The sequence below is a fragment of the Seriola dumerili genome, unplaced genomic scaffold (genome assembly GCF_002260705.1).
Source record: "Seriola dumerili isolate Sdu_G_001 unplaced genomic scaffold, Sdu_1.0 BDQW01000306.1, whole genome shotgun sequence".
NCBI classification, from domain to species: domain Eukaryota; kingdom Metazoa; phylum Chordata; class Actinopteri; order Carangiformes; family Carangidae; genus Seriola; species Seriola dumerili.
The window spans coordinates 401,782-423,172 of NW_019174561.1; the positions used below are offsets into that span (position 1 = coordinate 401,782).

General features: G+C 43.0%; 1 protein-coding gene across 1 annotated transcript in view; it reads left to right on the plus strand.

The window, feature by feature from the left end:
- The window catches only part of ptprt (protein tyrosine phosphatase, receptor type T), a 324,259-nt gene that overhangs the window by 139,462 nt on the left and 163,406 nt on the right, over positions 1 to 21,391 (plus strand). The window contains exons 11-12 of the mRNA XM_022758722.1: positions 15,168 to 15,283; positions 17,644 to 17,824. Coding sequence (XP_022614443.1) covers positions 15,168 to 15,283; positions 17,644 to 17,824 — 297 coding nt within the window. The remainder of the gene's footprint in view (positions 1 to 15,167; positions 15,284 to 17,643; positions 17,825 to 21,391) is intronic.

Below are 21,391 nucleotides of genomic sequence, written 5' to 3' on the forward strand. Positions count from 1 at the left end.
AATGAAAGAGGAGATGAGAGAAAGAGATGTGTGGAAATAGAGGGAAAGACGACAAAGAAGAATAACAGGAACCGAGAAGAGGAAGAGATGGAGGGATGGAGAGAGCTGGAGTTGTGGAGGATAATGCGGGAGACGGAGAGAGATTGACATTATTACTGCCTGGTTGTCGTCGCTGCTGTCGGCGTCGGCTCAGATCGTGTTTGCTCTCTGCTCCTTTATTCCTCGGCAGCAAAGCACCTTTTGAAATGAAATGAAAGAAAAGAGAGTGTCATTTTAAAAATCTGCCAGCTGAGTTTTTAAAACATTTTTTTTTTTTACATATATTTTCCAGGCTTAAACTCAATTTTCAATACATTTTTTTTTTCCCTCTGATTTGAGATCTGTGCCTGATAAACCGAGTCCGTCGTCAGAGGACCCGGGCCCACATCTCGTTTGGGATGAAAGCAGCTGATGAGAGCTTTGTGGAGCCTTTGTGAAATTCATGGAGGCGTTTCAATAATATAAACACGGCGTGTTCATTCATCAGCTGTGATAGCAGAGGTCAGGATTAGCATGTAGGGTAAAGCGCTTCAAAGTGACTTAGTAGTCCGTCAGATTGAGATCTATCTGCAGGACCTTCATCAAGGTCATGGAGAACATGTGGGTCTGTGGAAAGTTTTCACTTAAGTTTTTTATTTTATTAACCAGAGACTGTCTGGCAGTTTCTATTTCCTACTCTCTGTTTGTCTTAATATCCCCCCACTGTGTTCATCCATCTTCTCCGTCCTCTCTTTCATCCTCCCCACCACCTCATGTGCTGGCGTTGTGATCAAAATGACAAAACAGCACCAAGGTCGGTTACATTATGTCGCGTTTCAACTGTCTTTAAACGCAGACAAATATGGCCGACAAAGGCAAACTGCGCCAACAAAGAGGAACCGATGTCAGAGCTGAAACAAACCCACAGGGACACGAGACGTGCCGTCGGCTGTAGCCGTGTCTCGATTGAGAGGCCGCACCTGAAGACGTCACAGCGGCGCGACTAGACCGTCCCGCTTCAAAGGCTCCTTCGAATGCGTCCGTCTTTCCCTGTGGCGCAAACTCTCCCCAAGATTCATTGCGCGCCGGTAATGAGAAGAATATGTCAGAAAACAACGCTGACACTTTTAACTGCAAGGTTTCAGCTCAGTTCGACATCTCGCACCTCAGCCTCAGTATAAATGATTGACAAACAAGGTCACAACAATCTCTGCATTAGTGACGTTACAGTGATAGTGGACTGAGGTTTCAGGCTTCCATACATTAGAATGAATGAACAGCTTTCAGATGAGTAATTACCACTGAAATACAAGGACGTGTAAACACACAGAGGTCAGTTGTTTGGACGTCAGTTTCGCCCTTGACGCCTGTACGTTACCTTTTAAAAGCTGATCTTTTGCTCTGTGTCTTTCTCTCTCTCTCTCTCTCTCTCTCTCTCTCTACAAACCACTGCCTCTGTTTTTCTTGAAGGATTCAATAAATCCCACTCTGCTGTCTGTGCTCCCAACTGAGGGAAGCCGTATCATGGGACGCCAGTCAATACTCCCCCATTAGGCCGGTGGGCAAGACAAAAATCACTGACACTTAGAGCGGTCACACAAACAGAAACAAAAACAGAAAAAAACCACACACGCAGAACAGCACAAAGACTCTAATGGTCATGCAGCGTCTTGGTTTCAGACCCTGTAACACACACACACACACACACACACACACACACACATACACACAGGTGTATATTTGTGCACACACCACACAAAGACGCAGTAGGTATATTGTAAGATGTTCGCTCGATGGGGTGGCGGTGTCGTGACATTTGGAAAGAGGCGTCTCAGCACTAAGCCGTAGAAGTCCTCTCCTCTTGTCTCTTCGATCTGCAGACGGGCAAAGAAGAAACCAAATAAATAACTCATTAGAGGAAAAAAACCAAAAAACAAACTTACACTTTGAAAAGGCTTTTCTCTCGCTTTCTCATCCAAACATTAAAAGACAGACACTTTAGCTCTGTAAAAAACAACCAAACAATCAATGTGTATGTTTCTTATTCAGCTCTTAAAGTTTTACACGTTGCTTATTCTGCTGACATGTTGTGCAGAAGGTGTCGCCGCATGCTAACACTTTAGCACACATCATGTGGAGTCACAGCAGGAGCGACAACCACTTTACTGTTTGCATTGTTCGACAGGATGACAGAAGCCATACAGCTGCTAATTAACGGTTGATACTAACTTTTCAATTCTGGCCATGAATATATTTTATATATTGAATATAAGTTTTATTTCAGCTTCATTTTTCTAATATTTTGACAGTAGCTCCACAGTTTATATAAGGAGAGGATTTCAGCGGTCACCCGCTAACACTGATCCGTCTTCAGGCTGAATGTGAGGAATTTCCATTTCTTTAGCAACAGTGGGGAAATATGAGACTTAACATCCAGCCTGCTTTTACCGGACATAACCTCACAGAGCCAATTTAAACTCAATACTCTACTGATTCTACAAAAAAACTATATATATATGAAATCGCCGACCTTCCTGTTAGATGTTATTACCTACCCTCCCTTAAAGAGGTGTTTCAAACTGTTCCTTCTCCCCCATTCCAGCCAACAAAAAAAATAACCTTCTTTTCCGTCAGAACTCAGCTGTTATGGGTTATGCGTCTTCCTTGGTGTACCACAAGGTTCGTCTCTTGGACCACTGTAATTGAAACGCTTCCAGAAAGCATGTAGTGGTCTGGAATACTGACGTGGACTTGTGAGGCTGGGAGGTGTGTAGTCTATCAGGGCAGAAGCGCCCTTCTCTATCTTCAAGAATCTGTTGAAGCCTCGTCTTTTCAGAGAGCACCTCTTCTCCTGACACCTCTAACACCCTGACACGTCTAACTAGCTCTTACTATGAACTTCTTTACCTGATCCACCTAGCCACTAGTTTCACTTAGTAACATAGCTTTGATTAAGCCTGTCTTTCTTGAACCCTGTCTTAAAGAGAGCCAGTGCTGGATGCTGCAGAATACTCTTCAACTTAATGAAGGAGAGTTTGATTCTTTTCTAATTGTGCCTCGATGTCACAAATTGCAATGTTGGAAGTCTTGCAGCCAAAGCAAAATAGGTACAGGACCTGTTAGCTGATTCCAACATGTGTTTTAATAATCACGTATCACACGGTGCTTTGGTAGTGACCGAAAGAATGAGATCACGGATACAAACGGATTAAGAGTTTCCTCTGCAGGATGTCTGGACTCAGCTTTAGAGATAGCGCGAGGAGCTCGGAGTTTGTTTCACGTCAAAAGGAGCCAGTTGAGGTGGTTCGGTGGTTCTGTTTGAGATGCCTCCTGGGCGCCTGGTCTCCGAGCGTTGTCCGACTGGTACGAGACCTTGGAGTTGACCCAGAACACAGTGGAGAGATTATATATCTCATCTGGTCTAGGGAACGCCTCTGGATCCCCCAGGAAGAGCTGGAAAACATTGCTGGAGAGAGGGACGTCTGGACGACTTTCGCTTGACCTGCTGCCACCGTGACCCGACCCCGGATTGAGCAGAAGAACATGAATGTTTATATGATGCTGTTATGACAATAGAGCGAATGTTCCAGCTGCAGCAGAGCGACAGAACAGACGATCAACTGAGGGGCACATCAAATAATTTTGATCTCTGTAAAAAAGAAAATCAGAAACCGCGATTTATGAATACAATTTTAATTTTCTTTCAAACGACAGCCCCTGAAAACGCCCCGTGAGGGATCTTGCTTTGGTGATCAAGTGAAAAAATAAAAAATAAAAAAGAATATCCATCGTCAAAGATAATTCATAACACAAGGCCCACTGGAGGTATCATCACACAGCATGAGGAAAATCGAGTGGTTTTTGAAGTAAAAGACATTTTCTTTTATAATTTAATGTGACTGTTGCTGATATAATTGGCTGAGTGACATTATTGTAACGAACAGCTGTATTCACGCTTTTATCCCAGGTCCTCCGGCGTTTCCCATCCCTCCCTCCGCGTTCTCGGCCACAATGACAGTTTTTTTATTTTTTTATCTGAAGATGAATATGTTCGGTACCTCCCTCCGTCTCCCTCGCTCTCGCTCGCTCTCTCTCACTCTCTCTCTCCTTCCAGGTCGCAGCCTGTATCTCTCTGTCTGTCACTCTGCCATTCTCAGCCAATTACTGGCTGGCTTCAGGTGCTTAACCCCAGGCCTCACCATCAATTGGCTCATTATATCGCCGCTTTAAATCTTCCTCTCGTCCCCTCTAGCTCTCTGTTTCTGTCTATTCCTTTTTTCCTTTTCATTCTTTTATCTGCCTTGTTTTTGACTTTACATCTCTCTTATGTATTTCCTCTTTCATATTTCTTTTTGTCTTCTCCCTCCGTCCCTCATTGTGTCTCTCTTTTTCATTTCTCTTTCTTCTTTCTGAGTCTTTTCTTTTTTGTCTCCGTCCCCATCTCTTCCCTCTCCCTTTCTCCCTCCCCTCTCCGACCCCCTCATTCTGCAAATTTCTCCAACTCAATTGTCCCTTCCCTGCCTGTAGGCAGCAATGGTATTAATAAAGCAGGATTTAAAATAGATTTCCTTTCTGCTCCATTTTGAATTACATTAGTGCGTGGTTTAGGCTCTGAGCGTTCCTCCTCTTGCTCCTTATCACAGTATACATTCAGCCTGCATCCATCCTGCTGAGAGACTACAGCTCTAACCGGGGAAGATGTTGCAGGACTGCAGGCGTCCTGCAGCTGTGGGGTGATGGGATGTTTTAGAAAGATACGGAGGCAGGCTTGGATGTAGGACAGTAACTTTAAAGATAGAGAGCAGCCGGGGGGGGGCTGGTGGCAGCCCTCCAACCGGTTCCAACCCTCTGATACGACCCATAGGAGCATCTCCTGACAGCAGCAGGTGTACCACACCTTGGTTGTCATGGATACAATACTAAACACGCACACAGTGTACCGAGAGTGGCGTACCAGACCTTCGTCGGCATGGTTACAATAATAAACCGTCAAAGCATAGTTAGGTTTAGCCACGAAAAAAAAAACCTACTCTGTTAGATTCAGGTTTGGTGTTGAGATACGTACCTCCTTGTGTGACAACCTTTGTTGCCATGGTTACGACAATAACAATCGAACACCGCTCTCCCGTGTCGCGTTCCCGTGTGTTGTTGACGCATCCATCCACCACAACCACCACAACGTGGACTTTGTCTCTCTCTATACTACGTCACCTGACTTCCTCCTTTGCTCCTGTCGTAATTACTGTGACCACCTGATGTCGCCTAGCAACAAAACGCAATAGCCTGCAGCACGGACGCTCGTTTGCTCAACAGTCTCCTGGTAACTTATGGACCGTTTGTTAAAGAGGATATTCTCTCATTTCAACATCTGGTTGGAAAAAGTTTGTCGTTTTTTTCTCAGTATGTTTTTTCTCTTTGGAATAAAAATCTGACGGTTAGCATTAGCGCTAATAGCTTCCACGTACACAGCAGCTCTTCCTTTGTCAACCTGACCATCAAAAATAAGAGCTGTCACAGTATGTTTAAAAGCTCTAATAAAGAATCTAATCATATTAACATCCAGTTTCTCAATAGCTCATATCTGGATGAAGTTATTTTTCTGTGTCTTAAAGATTCCTAGTTACTTCAGAGAGCGGTGGGGGAGGGGTTTAAAGGAACGCTGCCGTTCAGTCAGATATCGTGAGTTATGGTTAAACTCTCAGTCGTTGCTTCCATGCAGAGAGACGTAATTAAAATCCACTAAAAGGCATCTGCTACTAGTCGGTTTAATCCAATTTATCCAAGTCATGAAGCTCCAGGGTGTCGCCTTGTCTGCAGCTGCTTTTGTGTGTGTGTGTGTGTGTGTGTGTGTGTGTATGTGTGTGTGTGTGTGTTTGTGTGTGTGTGTGTTTGTGTGTGTGTTGGGCGATGGATTTGGTGTCTTTATGTATGTTTTAGGTTATTTCTCTGTTTGTGTGTCCCTGTACATGTGTAGACTGAGGCAAACATGTATGTCCTCTCTGAGAAGAAATTTGTGGAACTTTTGTGTGTGTGTGTGTGTGTGTGTGTGTGTGTGGAGGCAATGAGCCAAATTAATGACATTCTTAAAGCTGTCATGATTAAGAGGTTGATAATTTGATGAGGCTGCTGTCAAGGTGCTTCAGTGGTGAAATATTACATACTTCACTTTTATTTTTATTAATGAGGTGAATCTGAGGATGTCCTTACGTGAGTGTGTGTGTGTGTCCACGCTGGTGTGTTTCTACACACGTGTTATCTTTATGTAAAGACATTATAGGTACTTCAGTTTGGACATGGTCGTTAAACGCTTCACACAAACGTGCACTTAGAGACACAGACACACACACACACACACACACACACACACACACACACACACACACACACTCTTTTGGTAAGTCCTAGGAGGGCAAAAGCCCCTGTGTGGGTTTTCATCTGATCTTGCTTGTTTGCTTGTGTGTGTGTGCGTGTGTGTGTGTGTGTGTGTGTGTGTGTGTGTGTGTGTGTGTGTGTGTGTGTGTGTGTGTGTGTGTGTGTTGTAGTGGTAGGAGCTGAGATAGAGGTTAGGCTGTTATTTCTTCGGTGTGAGGATGCAGATTAAAAGTGCAACCTCTGCAACATATCAACGGTCACACGGCTAATGCTGAAGATATACGAGCCTCAGGGTTGTGTGTGTGTGTGTGTGTGTGTGTGTGTGTTATAGTGGTAAGAGCTGTCAGGATCTCTAGTATTAATTGTATTTCTAGCCTTTGGCCAGTGTATCTTAGAAATATGTAATTTCCCTCAATACACCGATACACACACACACAACATACACACACACACACACACACACACACACACACACACACACAGCCGTCCCTGCCATGTTTAACCCAGAGGGCAACTCTCCGTGTTTTCCTCTGACTCTTCATTTACTCTCATTTATATATTTTTGCCTCTTAGCTCTTTGTGAAAACAGACAAGAGAACGAATGAAAAACACAGGAAGGAGACGCAGACAGGTAGAGAGCGTCAGAGGTATGAGAGGCCATAGAGAGAGAGAGAGAGAGATAAAGACATGCAGGCCTCTATTTTGACGACACAATTGCAAAGATCAGGCTCGAACCGCCGGGTCGTTTCAGCAAGGCCGATGAGAGCGTGTTGAAAGGCAGCAGCTATTTTAGTTCACTCTCTTAGAAGAAGGAGGAGTGCCGTTAGAGCATTAGGAGCACAAAAGCTTGTCGTTGTACCTCATTCAACTACAGTGCATCTTCTGTGTGCTTTTAAATTGCTGGTTCACTGAAGAATCAAGAGACTGTATAGCTGCGTTTTGACTGGAACTTTTAGCTGCAGGTACTTTTCTTCAGGAACTAAAAGGTTCCTGTGGCCCATTGTTGTCTGTGTTTCCACCGCGGGCACTAAAGTCCCGGGAAAATCGTGCAAGATTATTACTTGACATTACATTATTCACTGCACTTTGAAGACATAACATGAACGAAAATACGGGACAAATTGCGTCCTGTATCTATCTTCAATACAGGACGCAGACAATCCCGTATTATACGTGACGGGTGGCAACCCTAGCCACTCCGGTTGTTGTGGTCCTTTATTTTTTTGAAGTCCTGTTTCAGTTCAACAGTAATTTACATAAGCATCAGCGACACCTGATTGATCCGATGTTATGTTCATTTCCCGCAAACACGAGTACATTTCCGTCCTCACCCTTTCTGCCTTCAGAAGTAAAATTCTGCACCACGAGTGACCAAAACAAAACCCTGACAAGGATCAAGTCTGTGTTGTTTATCCCTTTTTTTTAAACTTTAAGAGACCAAAACTCCAGCAACACTTCATCAGGGTCATACTGATGAAGACCACAAGCCCAAACACGTTGGTCTTAAAAAAGTTCCTCTGTTTACTGAATATTGAAAATGTTTTGAGGTGTTGTCCGTTCCCCACGTCCCACTTCCTGTCTGAGGAGCCGAGCTAAAACGCTTGGCCAGCTCGACAGTCAGGTAGTTGGCATTCTCAGTTCGCCGTTAATATTTCAGACTGGTACTCGTTAACTAACTGGGGGACTGGGTCAGGTTTCAGCTGTACACACTCCTTGTTAGGAGACACCAGGAGCCGAGCTGCTGTTTTTACCGTTTGGTTTCCATTCGGTAAGATCATATCATGAGGTTTTATTTCCGTTTTAGGTTTCTTTTAGGAGAAATTCCTCGTAGCTTTTAATTTAAGACTCCCCTTGTGGTTGTAATCATTTCTTTGATTTGAGGCCAGTCTCTCTTGCAGTTTTCCTCCTGGTTGTTTGTTTGTGTCAATTATTGGAAACTTTATTTTACCAAACACACCTGGTCTTATATTACTTCCCTTTCCCCTAACGAGCTGGGTCGTAACATAAACGAGGGGCTCATCTGGGATGCATGATTAAATGGCTCAACAAATGAGAGCTCAGATTGCAGACTAGTGTCTCCAAGGGAAATAATATTAGCTTTTCCTCAGCAACAGCAACTTTTCCACCATATAGAGTGATTTTTTAATCATCATCGTGACATCTTGATAAGTAGCCTAGACAAGGAAAATCCCTGGTGACTCCGAGATTGTCAATAAAGTTTGAACGTGGCATCGAGTTTTACCAGGAGGGTTTTTTTCTAATTTGTTTGACACAGGCGGCAGATTCCATCTTCACAACAAGCCGAACGTCTCTGCGAAGAGCTTGAACTTAAGATAAAAGTCATGCAAAGACTGTGATTTAGAACTTAAAAGCAAAGACGCCGGGAAATGGGAGGGAAAATGAGAGGTAAACGAGTGATTGAGGTAGCGAATGAGCACAGGAGGCAGATGGGAAAGGGCAAAGGAGGGATGAATGAGAGTTGATGAGATAAAGATAAAACAGACAGAGGGAAAACATTATGAGAAAAAGTATTAATGACGGCAAAGGAAAACAAGAAAACAAAAAATAAAAAGAAGAAGATGAGGAAGGATTAGACAAAAACAAAAAGGAACAGGAGAGCAACATAAAGGAGGATGGGGAGCGTTGGGAGGCAGCAAGATTGATTTCCACTCCTCCTTTTCCTCTCCTCCCTCTTCTCCCTGGAATGGCTCCCTAAAGTCTTTGGATTAATGGCTCCATTTCTGCTGCTCATTCATCAGATTCAGGAAGGCATCCCAAAACACAATGCCTCACTAGGCTCTCGCCTGAACTAGATATCTACCTGCCAAAACATCCAATAGACCCTTAAGTACTTTCAAAGGCAGGCAAAACAACTTTATCTCTTCCTCGGGTCAAATCAGGAGGGAATTAGCACCGTCCACCGGCACAGATGCTTGTTAGCCAGCGGTATTGGAGATAATCGCAGACGGTTTGGCCCGGAGTCGTAGAAAAGTCAAGAAGGAAAAAGGTGTTAAAAGGATCTGGATCTGATTATTATACATTTAGCCATGGGTGTCAGATTTCACTTGACACGTCGCGGTGGGGATCAGTCTCCATTTTCATCGTCCTCACTTTGAGAAAAAGGTTCAGTTAATTTCCTGAAGCAAGAGTCATTCATCCAGTAAATTCAGGCACACACCAGGACGAGATGTGTAATCACACAAAGGTTGTGTATGTAGGGGCTAGAAACAGGAAGTGATACGGAAGGTCATGTGGCAGTTGTAGCCTGGTAGCTATAGTTGCAGGTGAGTCCGTCCTCCTGTAGGAAACGAGCCAAAAGGTCGTCTGTGCATCAGGTTATTATCACCTATAGTTGTGTTTAGTTGCTAGGCGACATCTAGTGGTCGTAGTGACGATGACAGGGAGCGAAGGGGAAAAGTGTCGGTGACGTAGAATAAAGAGAGACAAAGTGTTCGATTCCTACGTGACGCCAGCAGTCTCTGTTGTTTCTATTATCCACGACCGTTCGACAAAATTAAAGTAATTATTGTAACCATGACAACGAAGATCGTCTAATGTTGCGGAAAGTACTTATTTAAACCCAAATCACCATCTTTTCCTGAACCTAACCAAGACATGACCGTCATTATAGTAACCATGACGACTAAGGTAGGTCCGCTGTTCCCGGGAGACGCTCCTACGGGTGGTGTCAGAGGGGTCGGGAGCCTGTGTGGGTGTTCAGGGTGGAGGACTGGTTGTTGTTGCTGCAGTCGATGGTTTCCTATTCATTTGTGCAAGCAGCTTAACAGGTGAATGCTTCCCTGTTGCTTTGTAGTGGTAGGGCGAGGAAGCCACTCGGCTGTTGTCCTTTTAATGGGGACCAAAGGACCACTTGTATACCCCCCCCCGGCCCAACACAGGGGGAGGGAGGCCACGTCTGGCTGCAGCGGGGCCTCAGTGTTTGGCCTTGTCACATTGGGCGCCAGCTGTGCCGTCCACAATGCCCTATCACAGTGTGTGAGCGCTAACATGCCAACCCCCCTGACCCAGCCTGATTAATGATGGTGGGACTGTGTCCCTCCGGAGATACGAAGGTTCTTCCTCCACTCATACACAGCTGGACTCTCTTTTCTTTCCATCCATCCATCCGTTATCTGCCTGTGTCTGAGATATCCAGGAGTTTCTATGTCAACCATTCAGACTGCCAGCAATCCATCAATGTTTTGGACATATGAATCATCCCTCCATCCATCCATCCATTCTCTGCTCTTCCCCTCCTTGTTCTCACTACTTCCTGTTTACCCGTCCTCTCGTCCTCGCATCATAATCGGTCTTTGATGTGTGCGAGTGGAGTTTAGAGAGCCGCTCTGGAATGGATGCAAACGGAGAGATCGAAAATAGATGGAGGCTTGTCGATGGAGGGAAAGAGCAGAGGGGAGAAGAGGAAGAGAGAATAAATCAGATGGATGATGTGGCAGATCTGGCATTTGTCATGACCAAGGGCAGCCTGGGAGACACCATCATCGACTTAACGATGTAAACAAAGTTATAATTCAAATAACCTCTCCTGCTCTCTCTCTCGCTCTCTCTCTCTCTCTGTCTGCATCTCTCTCCATCCTACTCAATTCATCTCCAGCTTTTCTTTTTTCTGTCTGTTCTCTCTTGTCTCTCCCTCCATCTACAGTTGGAAATGCATTTTCTTAAGAAAAGCTGAGAGTCTCAAAACAAAATTTGGGGCAGCAGCGCCGATGACTTATTAAAACTTTAAACTTGATTTTAGTGCGACACGTAGAATATCTGCCTTTTTCATTTTGTTAAGTTGACCCCCCCCACCCCCACCCTCCCCACCTCACCCCCCACCCCCACCCCAGCTACCCCTGTTTTCCCAAACAGAAATTAACAATCTGTTTAGAGGGTCTCCAACCGAGCTCGAGTCAGATTATCTGAAAGATTAGCTGCCGTCATACCCGACTCAAAGACGACTGGATTAAGTGGGCGGTAGTGGCGGCGATGGCTGGCGAGGAGGGCTGGGGTGTGTGTGTGTGTGGGGGGGGTGGATTTAGTTTGGTTGCTGTCTGTTGTTTTTGGCCCGTTCCTCTCCAGACCTCAGAGCGTAAATGTGATTATCGCTAACATGGTTTGAGTCTTTGCAGAAACACGAGTCATCGCAGCGAGAGCGGCTTTGATTTATTGCTTTTCTTTGGGAAAAACTGGTTATTTAATTCTCTCTCCTCGGCTCAGTGATGAGTGATTATGTCTCTCTAATTGAGGAATCACGGCGTGCGCGTTCATTACAGGTACATCACTTGATCTGTTTAAGTACGCATAATTACTGGTTAGTTCACATTTGTTCTCTGGAGGAGTTTGACTCTGAAAACAGGATCTTGCTCAGTTTTTGACTCCCACTGAAATGTTTGTACCTCTGATCAGGCAGCGACTGTGTTTAATGATTTGTTCATAAGTTTCATCGTTTGTCCAATTTGCAACCCACTTATCCAGTCGAGGCATGTGGGGGCTGTAGCCGTCCCAGAATGCACTGGGTTAGATACTGCGTATACCCCAGATAGACAGACAGGCAGTGTATCCAAATATATTTTGCACTGGTTTGAACCAACTTACTCCAGCTCATCATTACACTCAAACACGTCATTATCATCCTGCATGATTGAACTTGATTTGATCTTTTGACCCTGAAATCAGAGTCTTAGTCTTTGTGATCGAGTTTCTGCCTGTTTTCATCATCAGATGATGGAAACCATGTAGGCAGAGTCGACCTGTTGCTCACCTCCACAGAAGCCCGACCTGACCTCGCCACTCATCGCTATTTAACATAACGTTATGATATTGCAGTTATTATTGTTGTAATATGATATATAATATAATATATATATAATGTATATATAATGTAATATATATTTATATAAGTATAATAATTTCACATTATTATATAATATAAATATATATAAGTAATACATATACTGTCAAGTACAATAATATGATAATTGTGTCACAATATAATAGGTATTAGTTATATGTTTTATATAATATAATAATTGTAAATACATCATTATATTATAATAAAATAAATATATATGTCATATTACATAAAAATAGTAATTATAATATCCTAACGTTATGTTACAGGTAAAACACAGATACATATGATTACCCACCTCTAATATAAACATCATACATCATTAAACAGCCAGTCTTGTTTGTGATGTCATCTCCATGTCTGTCCATTCTTTCCCATATATCCTTCATGTGACACCTGTTTTTATGTTACAGTATCTCACCAATAAAGGAATTTAAAAAAAAAAAATGGAAATAGAAACTGTATCACTGTACAACTATAATAAAAGAAAAAGATGGACATCTCGTATCAGATGGACCAGCCCAGACAAACAGAACCACCAGTGATTACATTAACTGTTTACAACAAAGGCGTGGATATACCTTTCTACATTATTTGTCCAGTGTCGCTGCCTGCAGATGACCTGCAATGTTTCTGTTCCTTTAATAAAATGGAAATCAGCAAACAGTCTCAGCAGATATGGTAAAGCTCTATTTGTGGGGACAGTATGTGGGCTTGTGTGAAAGCATATTGCCTGCTGTGCTGACCTGAGGATCGGGTTATAAGTTGGTTATATCACTTCCCCCTGCAGCTTTCTTGGCTTGCCAAATGTCAGTCTGCCACAGTTTTATCCAGGAACAGTAGATTACTTTACAGGCTTTGGTCTTTTAAGTACGAGAACCAGACTCTTTAAAACCATAAAGCACCCAGGGGGATCCACCCAAACTCACAAAACACATAGGTCTCTACGTGCAGTGCACACACATATACAACAAAAAATAGTAAAGAAGAAAAACAAAAACAAATGGACAAGATACCTCAGACTTTCAGGGATGATCCTGTTCTCATCACTTTGAGCCGAAATATAGCTTTTCCCCATCTGCAGGCGCACACACGCTAACATACACTACATACACACACACACACACACACACACACACACTCTCGTCTCCTGTCTCAGATGGCCTCTAAGATGGCTAATCCACGGTGCCGTTGTCTAATCTTGTCTCATTAGTCTGATCTTACATTTACAGTAAGAAGCTTGTTTGAACAATCTCATAATGCACTTAAATGTCTTCATACACAGTCTTTAGGGGTTAAATTAAGGGTTAACTTTAAGTCTATCAGTCTGCTTAATTATTACGAGAGGGGTCAATTTGTTTGGCTTTTCCCAATTCAAACAGTCAATCATGACCACTTAACGGCCAACAGACGTTCAGAGGAATTTTTAATGATTTCTGAATTGATTTTTGGTCCAGGCTGGTTCATAGTGACGGAAGAAAATGAGCAATGATGCTCAATATTCCTGAAGGACAGATTCTGCTTTGGTTCAAAATTAGAAATCAGAATTAAATTTCAAAATTTTAAGAAGAAAAATATTTTCTATGGTTTAGATGTGACACACACAGAGTTTTACTAAAAAATCATCTGATTTTTGTTGAAGGAAAGCTCAGCAGGATGAAGTGGGTCTTTTCACAACAACTGAAAACAGATAAATTAGAGTATATATTATCTAAGTTGAAAAACAGAACTTGCAGGGTTAAATCCTGCCTAACGCTCAGTTCTCCAGAAGGACTGAACCCTTCTCACATGTCACTGATTCATTAACCAAGTTGTTCACACACACATGCACACGTCGTCGTGAGTAAAGTTTTCATTCTCACCGCAGTAGTGCGACTGACGCAGCTTCTCGGATTCTGCGCTGACCTGTTTCGGTTGCCGTCATTAGCTGATAGAAACTAATTAGGCAGAGAGAGAGAGAGAGAGAGATTGGCTTGAACGGGCTCGTTAGTGTGCAGCCAGTCGTGGTACTCAAACCTGGGGATGAGAGCACAACATATGGCTGGAACAATGCTGCGTGTGTGTGTGTGTGTGTGTGTGTGTGTGTGTGTGTGTGTGTGTGTGGGACATATGGGATAGGCAGTAATAACCGCTCCAACTGTCGGCAGATCAATACAGCGACTTCTGTGCTAATCTCTGGCCTGTGAATCTGGGCTCCTCTGTTGTGACACAGCGTGGCCTGGTGGTTAGACACGCTGACCGTCCTGTTACTAATAGATCACAGGTCGGAGCCTCTGAAGCTGTTCACAGCCTTCGTGTTCCATCAGAGTCACAGTCCATCGGGCGCAGTTGCACAAAACGCTTGAGGAAAAGTTTTTCTGTTCACTGTGTGTTCACAATGTTCACTTTAGGATTTCAGGTTTTCTCTTTATCTTAGTCTTAAGGAATCACTTAAAGTCAGTTCAACTTTAAAACGTCGTCATTGCAGTCACAAATTGATGAGAGAAAGTCAGGCAGCGGTCTTTTTCATATTACACAGTTTATGAAAGATGGTGGTGATGGGAAAGGTTCAGTGAGAGTTGTGTAACTGCTGAAGAGATGTAGATAAATGGTGATGGTGAAGGATTGCTGTGTTCTTTGGACAATGTAAAAGGAAGCTTAAGTTTGGGTATAAACATTTTAAACTTGGGTGGCAACAGAAACTGTCGTCATGGTGATCAAATGTAAACTAAAGGAACATTTCTGGGGCAGTTGGGAAAGATTGTCCTGCGACTTAAAGTTCAGAAGTTAAAGCCTGAAACATCTCTGGCTGATGGTGACACGGTCCCTGTGTCGCTGTGCTGCAGTGAAATAATTGGCTCAACAGCTGTTTCTTGTATCAGTCTCTCCAGCTGAGCTGAAGAACTAACTTTTCTTTCTGTCCGTGTCTCTCCCCCTCTTTCAGATCCAGTCCACGGTCCCCAGAACGTGAACGTGGTGGACGTCAGAGCCCGTCAGCTGACGATACAGTGGGAGACGTTTGGGTACGCGGTGACGCGCTGCCACAGCTACAACCTGACGGTACGCACAGCTGCCCGCATGTTGCTCTGTGACTGAAGACTGAGCGGTGTGAGTTATATTTTGTGGTAGTGTCGGGTAATATGGAAAAAATATCATATCACGATACTTTTCAGGCAGGATCACGATTTTATCACGATTCTTTCTTATGTTGGTTTTTAAAGCTATTTTGCAAGTTACTGAACAGAACAATCAAACTAATTTCTCTATTTAAAAAAATACAGCCCTACAAGGTAACAAGAATAACTTACCAACAGATTTTAATCAAGTGCGCAATTCTATAAAGTATGAACATTCAACAAGAATTCTGAAATAATTTAGACTTGTTTTACATTACTCCATTATTCCAAAATGAGCATTGGTTTCAAAAGGTAAAACAACAACACTATAAATAGCTTATCGGAAAAGGGTTGAATAAGGTTAAATAAAAAGGTAAACTAACTCTTGTAATAAAAAAAAACTTTATTGAAAAAAATGATATTGCAGATTAATCTCATTATTTCACTTTGCTCTGTGTTCCTACTGTAATTTGTAGTTATTTTATTAATAGGCCTTTATAGTTCATTTTTTCACTGGTGCCCATAAACCTCTCTAAAAGGAAAAAGGGGAGAAATGTGCTTTAACTCTTTAATATGAAAAAATAGAAAAACACACTGAAGCATTTTGATGCCTACGAAACCTTTTAAAACCATTGAAAACAGAGCTGATCCTCAGCCTGCAGCCCCTCAGCTGTTTACAAACCTCTCGCAGCCTATTGGCTTTCACCCTGAAGAGCCCGCCCCCCTTAGTTTGCTCTGATTGGTCGATTGTTTTTCGATGGAGAACGAGTCATACGTCTTACGCTCGGTTACGCTCGTCTTCCCCCAACTCCCCTGACGTGAAATCCATGTGAAATCTGATCCGATCTTTACAGGGAGTCCGCCATTTTTTTTTTAGCCAGAAAGCTAACAAACAATAGCAGAACCGCAAACACAGCCGCAGACCCGCGAACACAGCTACAAGATGGCACCGGAAGGCGGGAGCGAGGGAGGGAGGAGAAGTGAGGGAAGAGCCGCGGATACAAATCGCTCAGTCATCTGCTTTGGACTTCTCAGGATGATATACATTACCTGGATATTCATAACCTGGAACACTTTTATAAGGAGCCCTTTTGATTTTTGTGATCTGTGGACCGTTACGGACTAAAGGAATATAAGTAATGGAGGAATGGAGGGAGAATCAGAGTTTTACACATCCAAAGGTAGGCAGTCACCACCCCCAGCTGGTACACAGTGCTGGTAGATATTAATAAATAAGTCTTGGTTAGTGCCAAATGAACTGAATATTTGATTTATCGAGACTCTAACTGATCTAACCAGGTACAGCCTGTCTGTATTGACATTAGTTAAAGTGTTTACTCTGTCAGAAGTTTGCAATAGGCCCATACAAGGGCCGGTGGGCCTTTTAACTGACATTTTTTTCAGTGAACATGTTAAAATAATGAACTTGACCTTCTACATGGAAAAAGGTACAATAATGTCACCAGTTGTTACAGCTGTCACATTATGCAGCATCATGATGGAGAATAATTAATGTAACTGTCCACAAAATGGGGTTGTGCAATGTTTTGATATTAGATCGTGAATGATTAAAATGTCTCCACCATCATTAATATCATGAGACAGGGCACATTCTATTGTTGCAGCAACTTGTCTATCACATAAGGCTGCAGTCTTTCTACATGTATTTTATTTAAAGTAAAGATGGTAAACTTAGCCTACTGTATAAAAATAGAAATACAAAATTACAGTAAAAAGGAAAATGAACATTTCTCAAAACAGTATCTGCTAGCCTGCTGTGCTCGTGACTGTGGACAGACAGAGCAGATTAAATGATCACGTTCTACATGTTCAGATTTATGCAGGTTGAACGGGTGTATTGATAAAGTTTTGGCTCTTTACTTGCAAAGGTTTTATTGCACTTATTTACAGTAGGGTTATCAAAAATATGCGGTTATTTAAAATCTGATCCGCAGAGATCTCTTCTCAAAAAGAAATGGACCTGATTTAAATGGTAAAAACACAATAAAGCGGTTTCATGTAAAAGATCTGCACATGCAGCCGGCGGCAGGCATGGGCAAGGGAAAACCCTGCTTATATAGCACTTCTCTAGTCTTAGAGACCACGCAAAGCACTTTACAATACTGACCACATTCAACCATTCACTCACACATTCATACATCACACCCATACACTGAAGGAACAGCCATCAGAGGCGCTGGTGGACCCGGGGATCGAACCACTGACCTTCTAATTTGTGGACGACCCGCTGTGCCTCCTGAGCCACAGTGGAATAAATGTCACGTCCTTCCCTGTGTTTCCCAGGTGCAGTACCAGTACGTGTTCAACCAGCAGGAGTTTGCGGCGGAGGAGCTGATCCAGACGTCGTCACATTACACTCTGAGGGGCCTGAGGCCCTTTGTCACGGTCAGACTGAGGCTGGTGCTGGCCAACCCTGAGGGAAGCAAGGAGAGCGAGGAGATAGTTAAACAGACAGAGGAGGACGGTGAGTGAAAGATGTGTATTCAGTGTGTTTAACAGCAAATTGTGTAACGCAGCATTGCTCCAGCCTGTAGCCAGTTTATAACAGCTTCAGCTATTCCAGCAGCTCAGTCTCTGGTCAGCGTCTCCTGGGAGAAAAACCCTCCGGCTCACAGAAAATGATTCATTTTACTTATCTGACAGCTGCAGCAGCTTGTTTAGAATAAACCCAAGGAGAAATGGCCACCTACAGAGACCCAGACATCTCCATCAGAGAGCACGAGATAAGGATGTCACAGTCCAGCCCACACGGTGTGATTGACAGGTGCAGAAACAACGGAGCAGTGGGTGTTGAGCACTGGACATTAAAACAACAACAGAAATGGTCTCCAGCTGTTCATGTGTTAGGATGTTGATTTTGTATTTTGGGAAAACAGGTAAATTCATAGGTACTAAGACTGTGTCGCATGCTAAAGGAATTACAGTTGGAGAGCAGCTTTTCACATTTGTGGTTATTTATTATAACCTGAGTTAACCTGGAGGTCTGGATGTGTCCCAGAGGTCGTCTGTGCGGCAGGTCATTATGACATCATAGTTAGGTTTTGTTGCTCGGGCACATCTAGTGGTCGTAGTAATGATGAGAGGAGCGAAGGGAAAAGTCCTTGTCAGGAGGATGTTGTGGTGGATGGATGAATGTGACACAGTACAGCGTGTGTTTGATTCCCATGTGAAAGTAGCAGTTTATGTTGTAACCATGACAACAAACATCGTCTAATGATGAAGAAGTACTTATTTCAGCCCAAAACATGATCTCTTCCTAAACCTAACCAAGCCATGTCAGTTATTATAGTAACCATGTCAGCAAAGGTAGTTACACAGCCACGGTACAGTCTGCGTGTTTGTTATTATAACCATGACGATTGAGGGCGCTATTTCAGGAAACCAAATCCTGTAAGTGTTGGATGGTGGGTCCAGGTGGGCGGGGCTTGGTGACTGCTTTGTTGTGACATCACAAAGTTCCAGAAGTCCTGACGGCTGGTTTTAAGGCTCAGTTTCTGAATACAGGCTGTGTGCATTTCTCTGTGGACTGAGGCTTTGATACTTTCACAGTATTAATATAGAAGCTAGACCTGATCTATAATCACACTAGATGGATGAAACCTTCGAGAGGTGATTGAGACTAAACCAGAGCTTATTGAATTATAGTTTGGTTAATTCTGCTAACATGCCAGTAAAGCATCAGAAGCAGATGAGATGGTGGTTGCAGAATTTTGATATTTTTCTACCCTTTGGTGTTCAGAAAATTAAATAATACAAGTTTATCTGAGCCACAGTAACCAGCTAAAGTGATGAATGAGACAGGAAAGCCTTTAGAGACACACTAGATCTATAATCACACACGTTTGATCCCTGCAATATCCAAAATTGCTCTAATCAACAGAAATGTCCTGTTATTCTGCCCTTGAGCAGGACGAGCCATAGTACACACTGACGTACTCCTCAAGCTCAAACGCACCCCGGCAGCTGAGATGATTTCAAAACAACATTTTAAGCTCCCTGTTTCCTTTCCAGAGGGCTCCATGTTCTACTAATTCAGAACAGAGTGTTTGCCCCAGCCGCCGCCACTAATAATTCACTGCTGCCTCACATTTCTCTCAACAACACGCCCGCGATAAAATGGAATCGCTCGAATCCATTAGAGGCGACGCCTGATAAGCGGGATAAAAAACCTTCTAATGATCCAGAATCTCACATCTCTTTCCCACCCTCCTCAGGGCTCGCTCCTCTTCTCCTGATCTCATAACTAATATCCTCTGAATTTAGCTTCTGGGGAACATCACATCTCCGCCTGAAATTCCTACCTTTGCTCGTTGAACACACACACACACAGACACACACACACACACACACACACACACACACACACACACACACAGCCTTCAAGTTGTCTGAACCCTTTTAAAAAGAGAGAGCTAACGTTACTGGGGAGCAGAGATGGCTTTAGGGGGGGAAGGAAGCAAAAAAAAAAAAAAAGAGAAGCCTTAATTGTTTTGTTCTTAATTGTTTTTTATTTAACCATCGTTAATCTCCTGGTTGTAATTCAGTAATTAGGGAACAGAACAGCAATTGTTCACACGGAGGCTAATTGCTGTTTGTACGGTAATGGCTTTATAGAGCTGGGGCTCCTGCAAATGAAGCAGCTTCTCTCTCTCTCACACACACACACACACACACACACACACACGTATACATATATATGATTTTTTCCTTTTACTATTTAATGTTGCTGATGAAATAGAAGTATATTTTATCCACTGTTAAGGGGCAAAATGGGGAATTTACAATTAGCATATAAAATTGCATCTCTCTCATGCTTTGGACTCATTTTTCAGTAATATCAGAATGATGCTTCTCAGGTTTTAATCATGTCCTTTTTAATTGTTTTACCTACTGGAAGCTGCACGATTAACTCTCACACACAAACACACACACACACACACACACACACCAACACACACACACACATGCAGCCTGCCCAGTCACGTTAAGTCACAATCCCTGTGGCTGTCTCACTGTGACACATCCAGCGTTGTTGATTTGACACAGTCGTTATTTTAGGAAATTATACTTTTATCTTGGTTCGGTGCTGCTTAAAAAGTTTAAGATTTCCTGTGTTTACTCCACAAACTGATTTGCTTTTGTTGTGCTGTGAGGCTAATTACCTCCCAGAGCGTTTCAGAAGTTCAAATGTCTTCAGAAACATAAGTCAGGAAGCAAAAAATGGCAAATTGAGATTAAAGTTTTATTTTCAAGGATGTAAAGCTTCGTGTGGGTGCAGCCTATGAACAGACAAGGTGACTGGTTTGGACCTCTAGCTGTTGGGGGGGGGGGGGCCAAAGGCTGACAAACTTTACTTCTCAACAGTGTCTCAAAATGTGGCTCCCTCTCCCTAAAACAACTAATGGACAATTTGCAGTGATATCTCAGAAGCAGTGTTGCCAACTATTTTGATTAAAGATAATTAAAGCTCCTCCAGTGTAAAGGTCTGTGTCCATGTGTAGTGTGATTATAGATCAGCTCTAGCTTCTATATTAATACTGTGAAAGTATCAAAGCCTCAGTCCACAGAGAAATGCACACAGCCTGTATTCAGAAACTGAGCCTTAAAACCAGCCGTCAGGACTTCTGGAACTTTGTGATGTCACAACAAAGCAGTCACCAAGCCCCGGCCACCTGGCCCCACCATCCAAACCTTGCAGGATTTGGTTTCTCTGAGTGTTTTTACCTGAAATCTGCTATATTTTTACTGGATCACTCAGAAATCAGTCAGCCAATCAGAAGAGAGGCTCAGAGCCTCCTCTCTTCTGATTGGCTCACAGACCTGTTGTTACTAGAGCTCCAGAGAGAAGCCTGAGAGAGGAGATGTAAAACTACACTGAGATGGTTTTTGGTTCTTAAAAACACAAATATATCTTCTTATGGCTCAACACTTCAGATAAAACACAGAAGAAAAAAATATGGAGCTTCATTGATTGTTTGTTGATGTATTGATCAGAAGAAACGCAGGTGACACACTTGCTGTTGCCAAATAG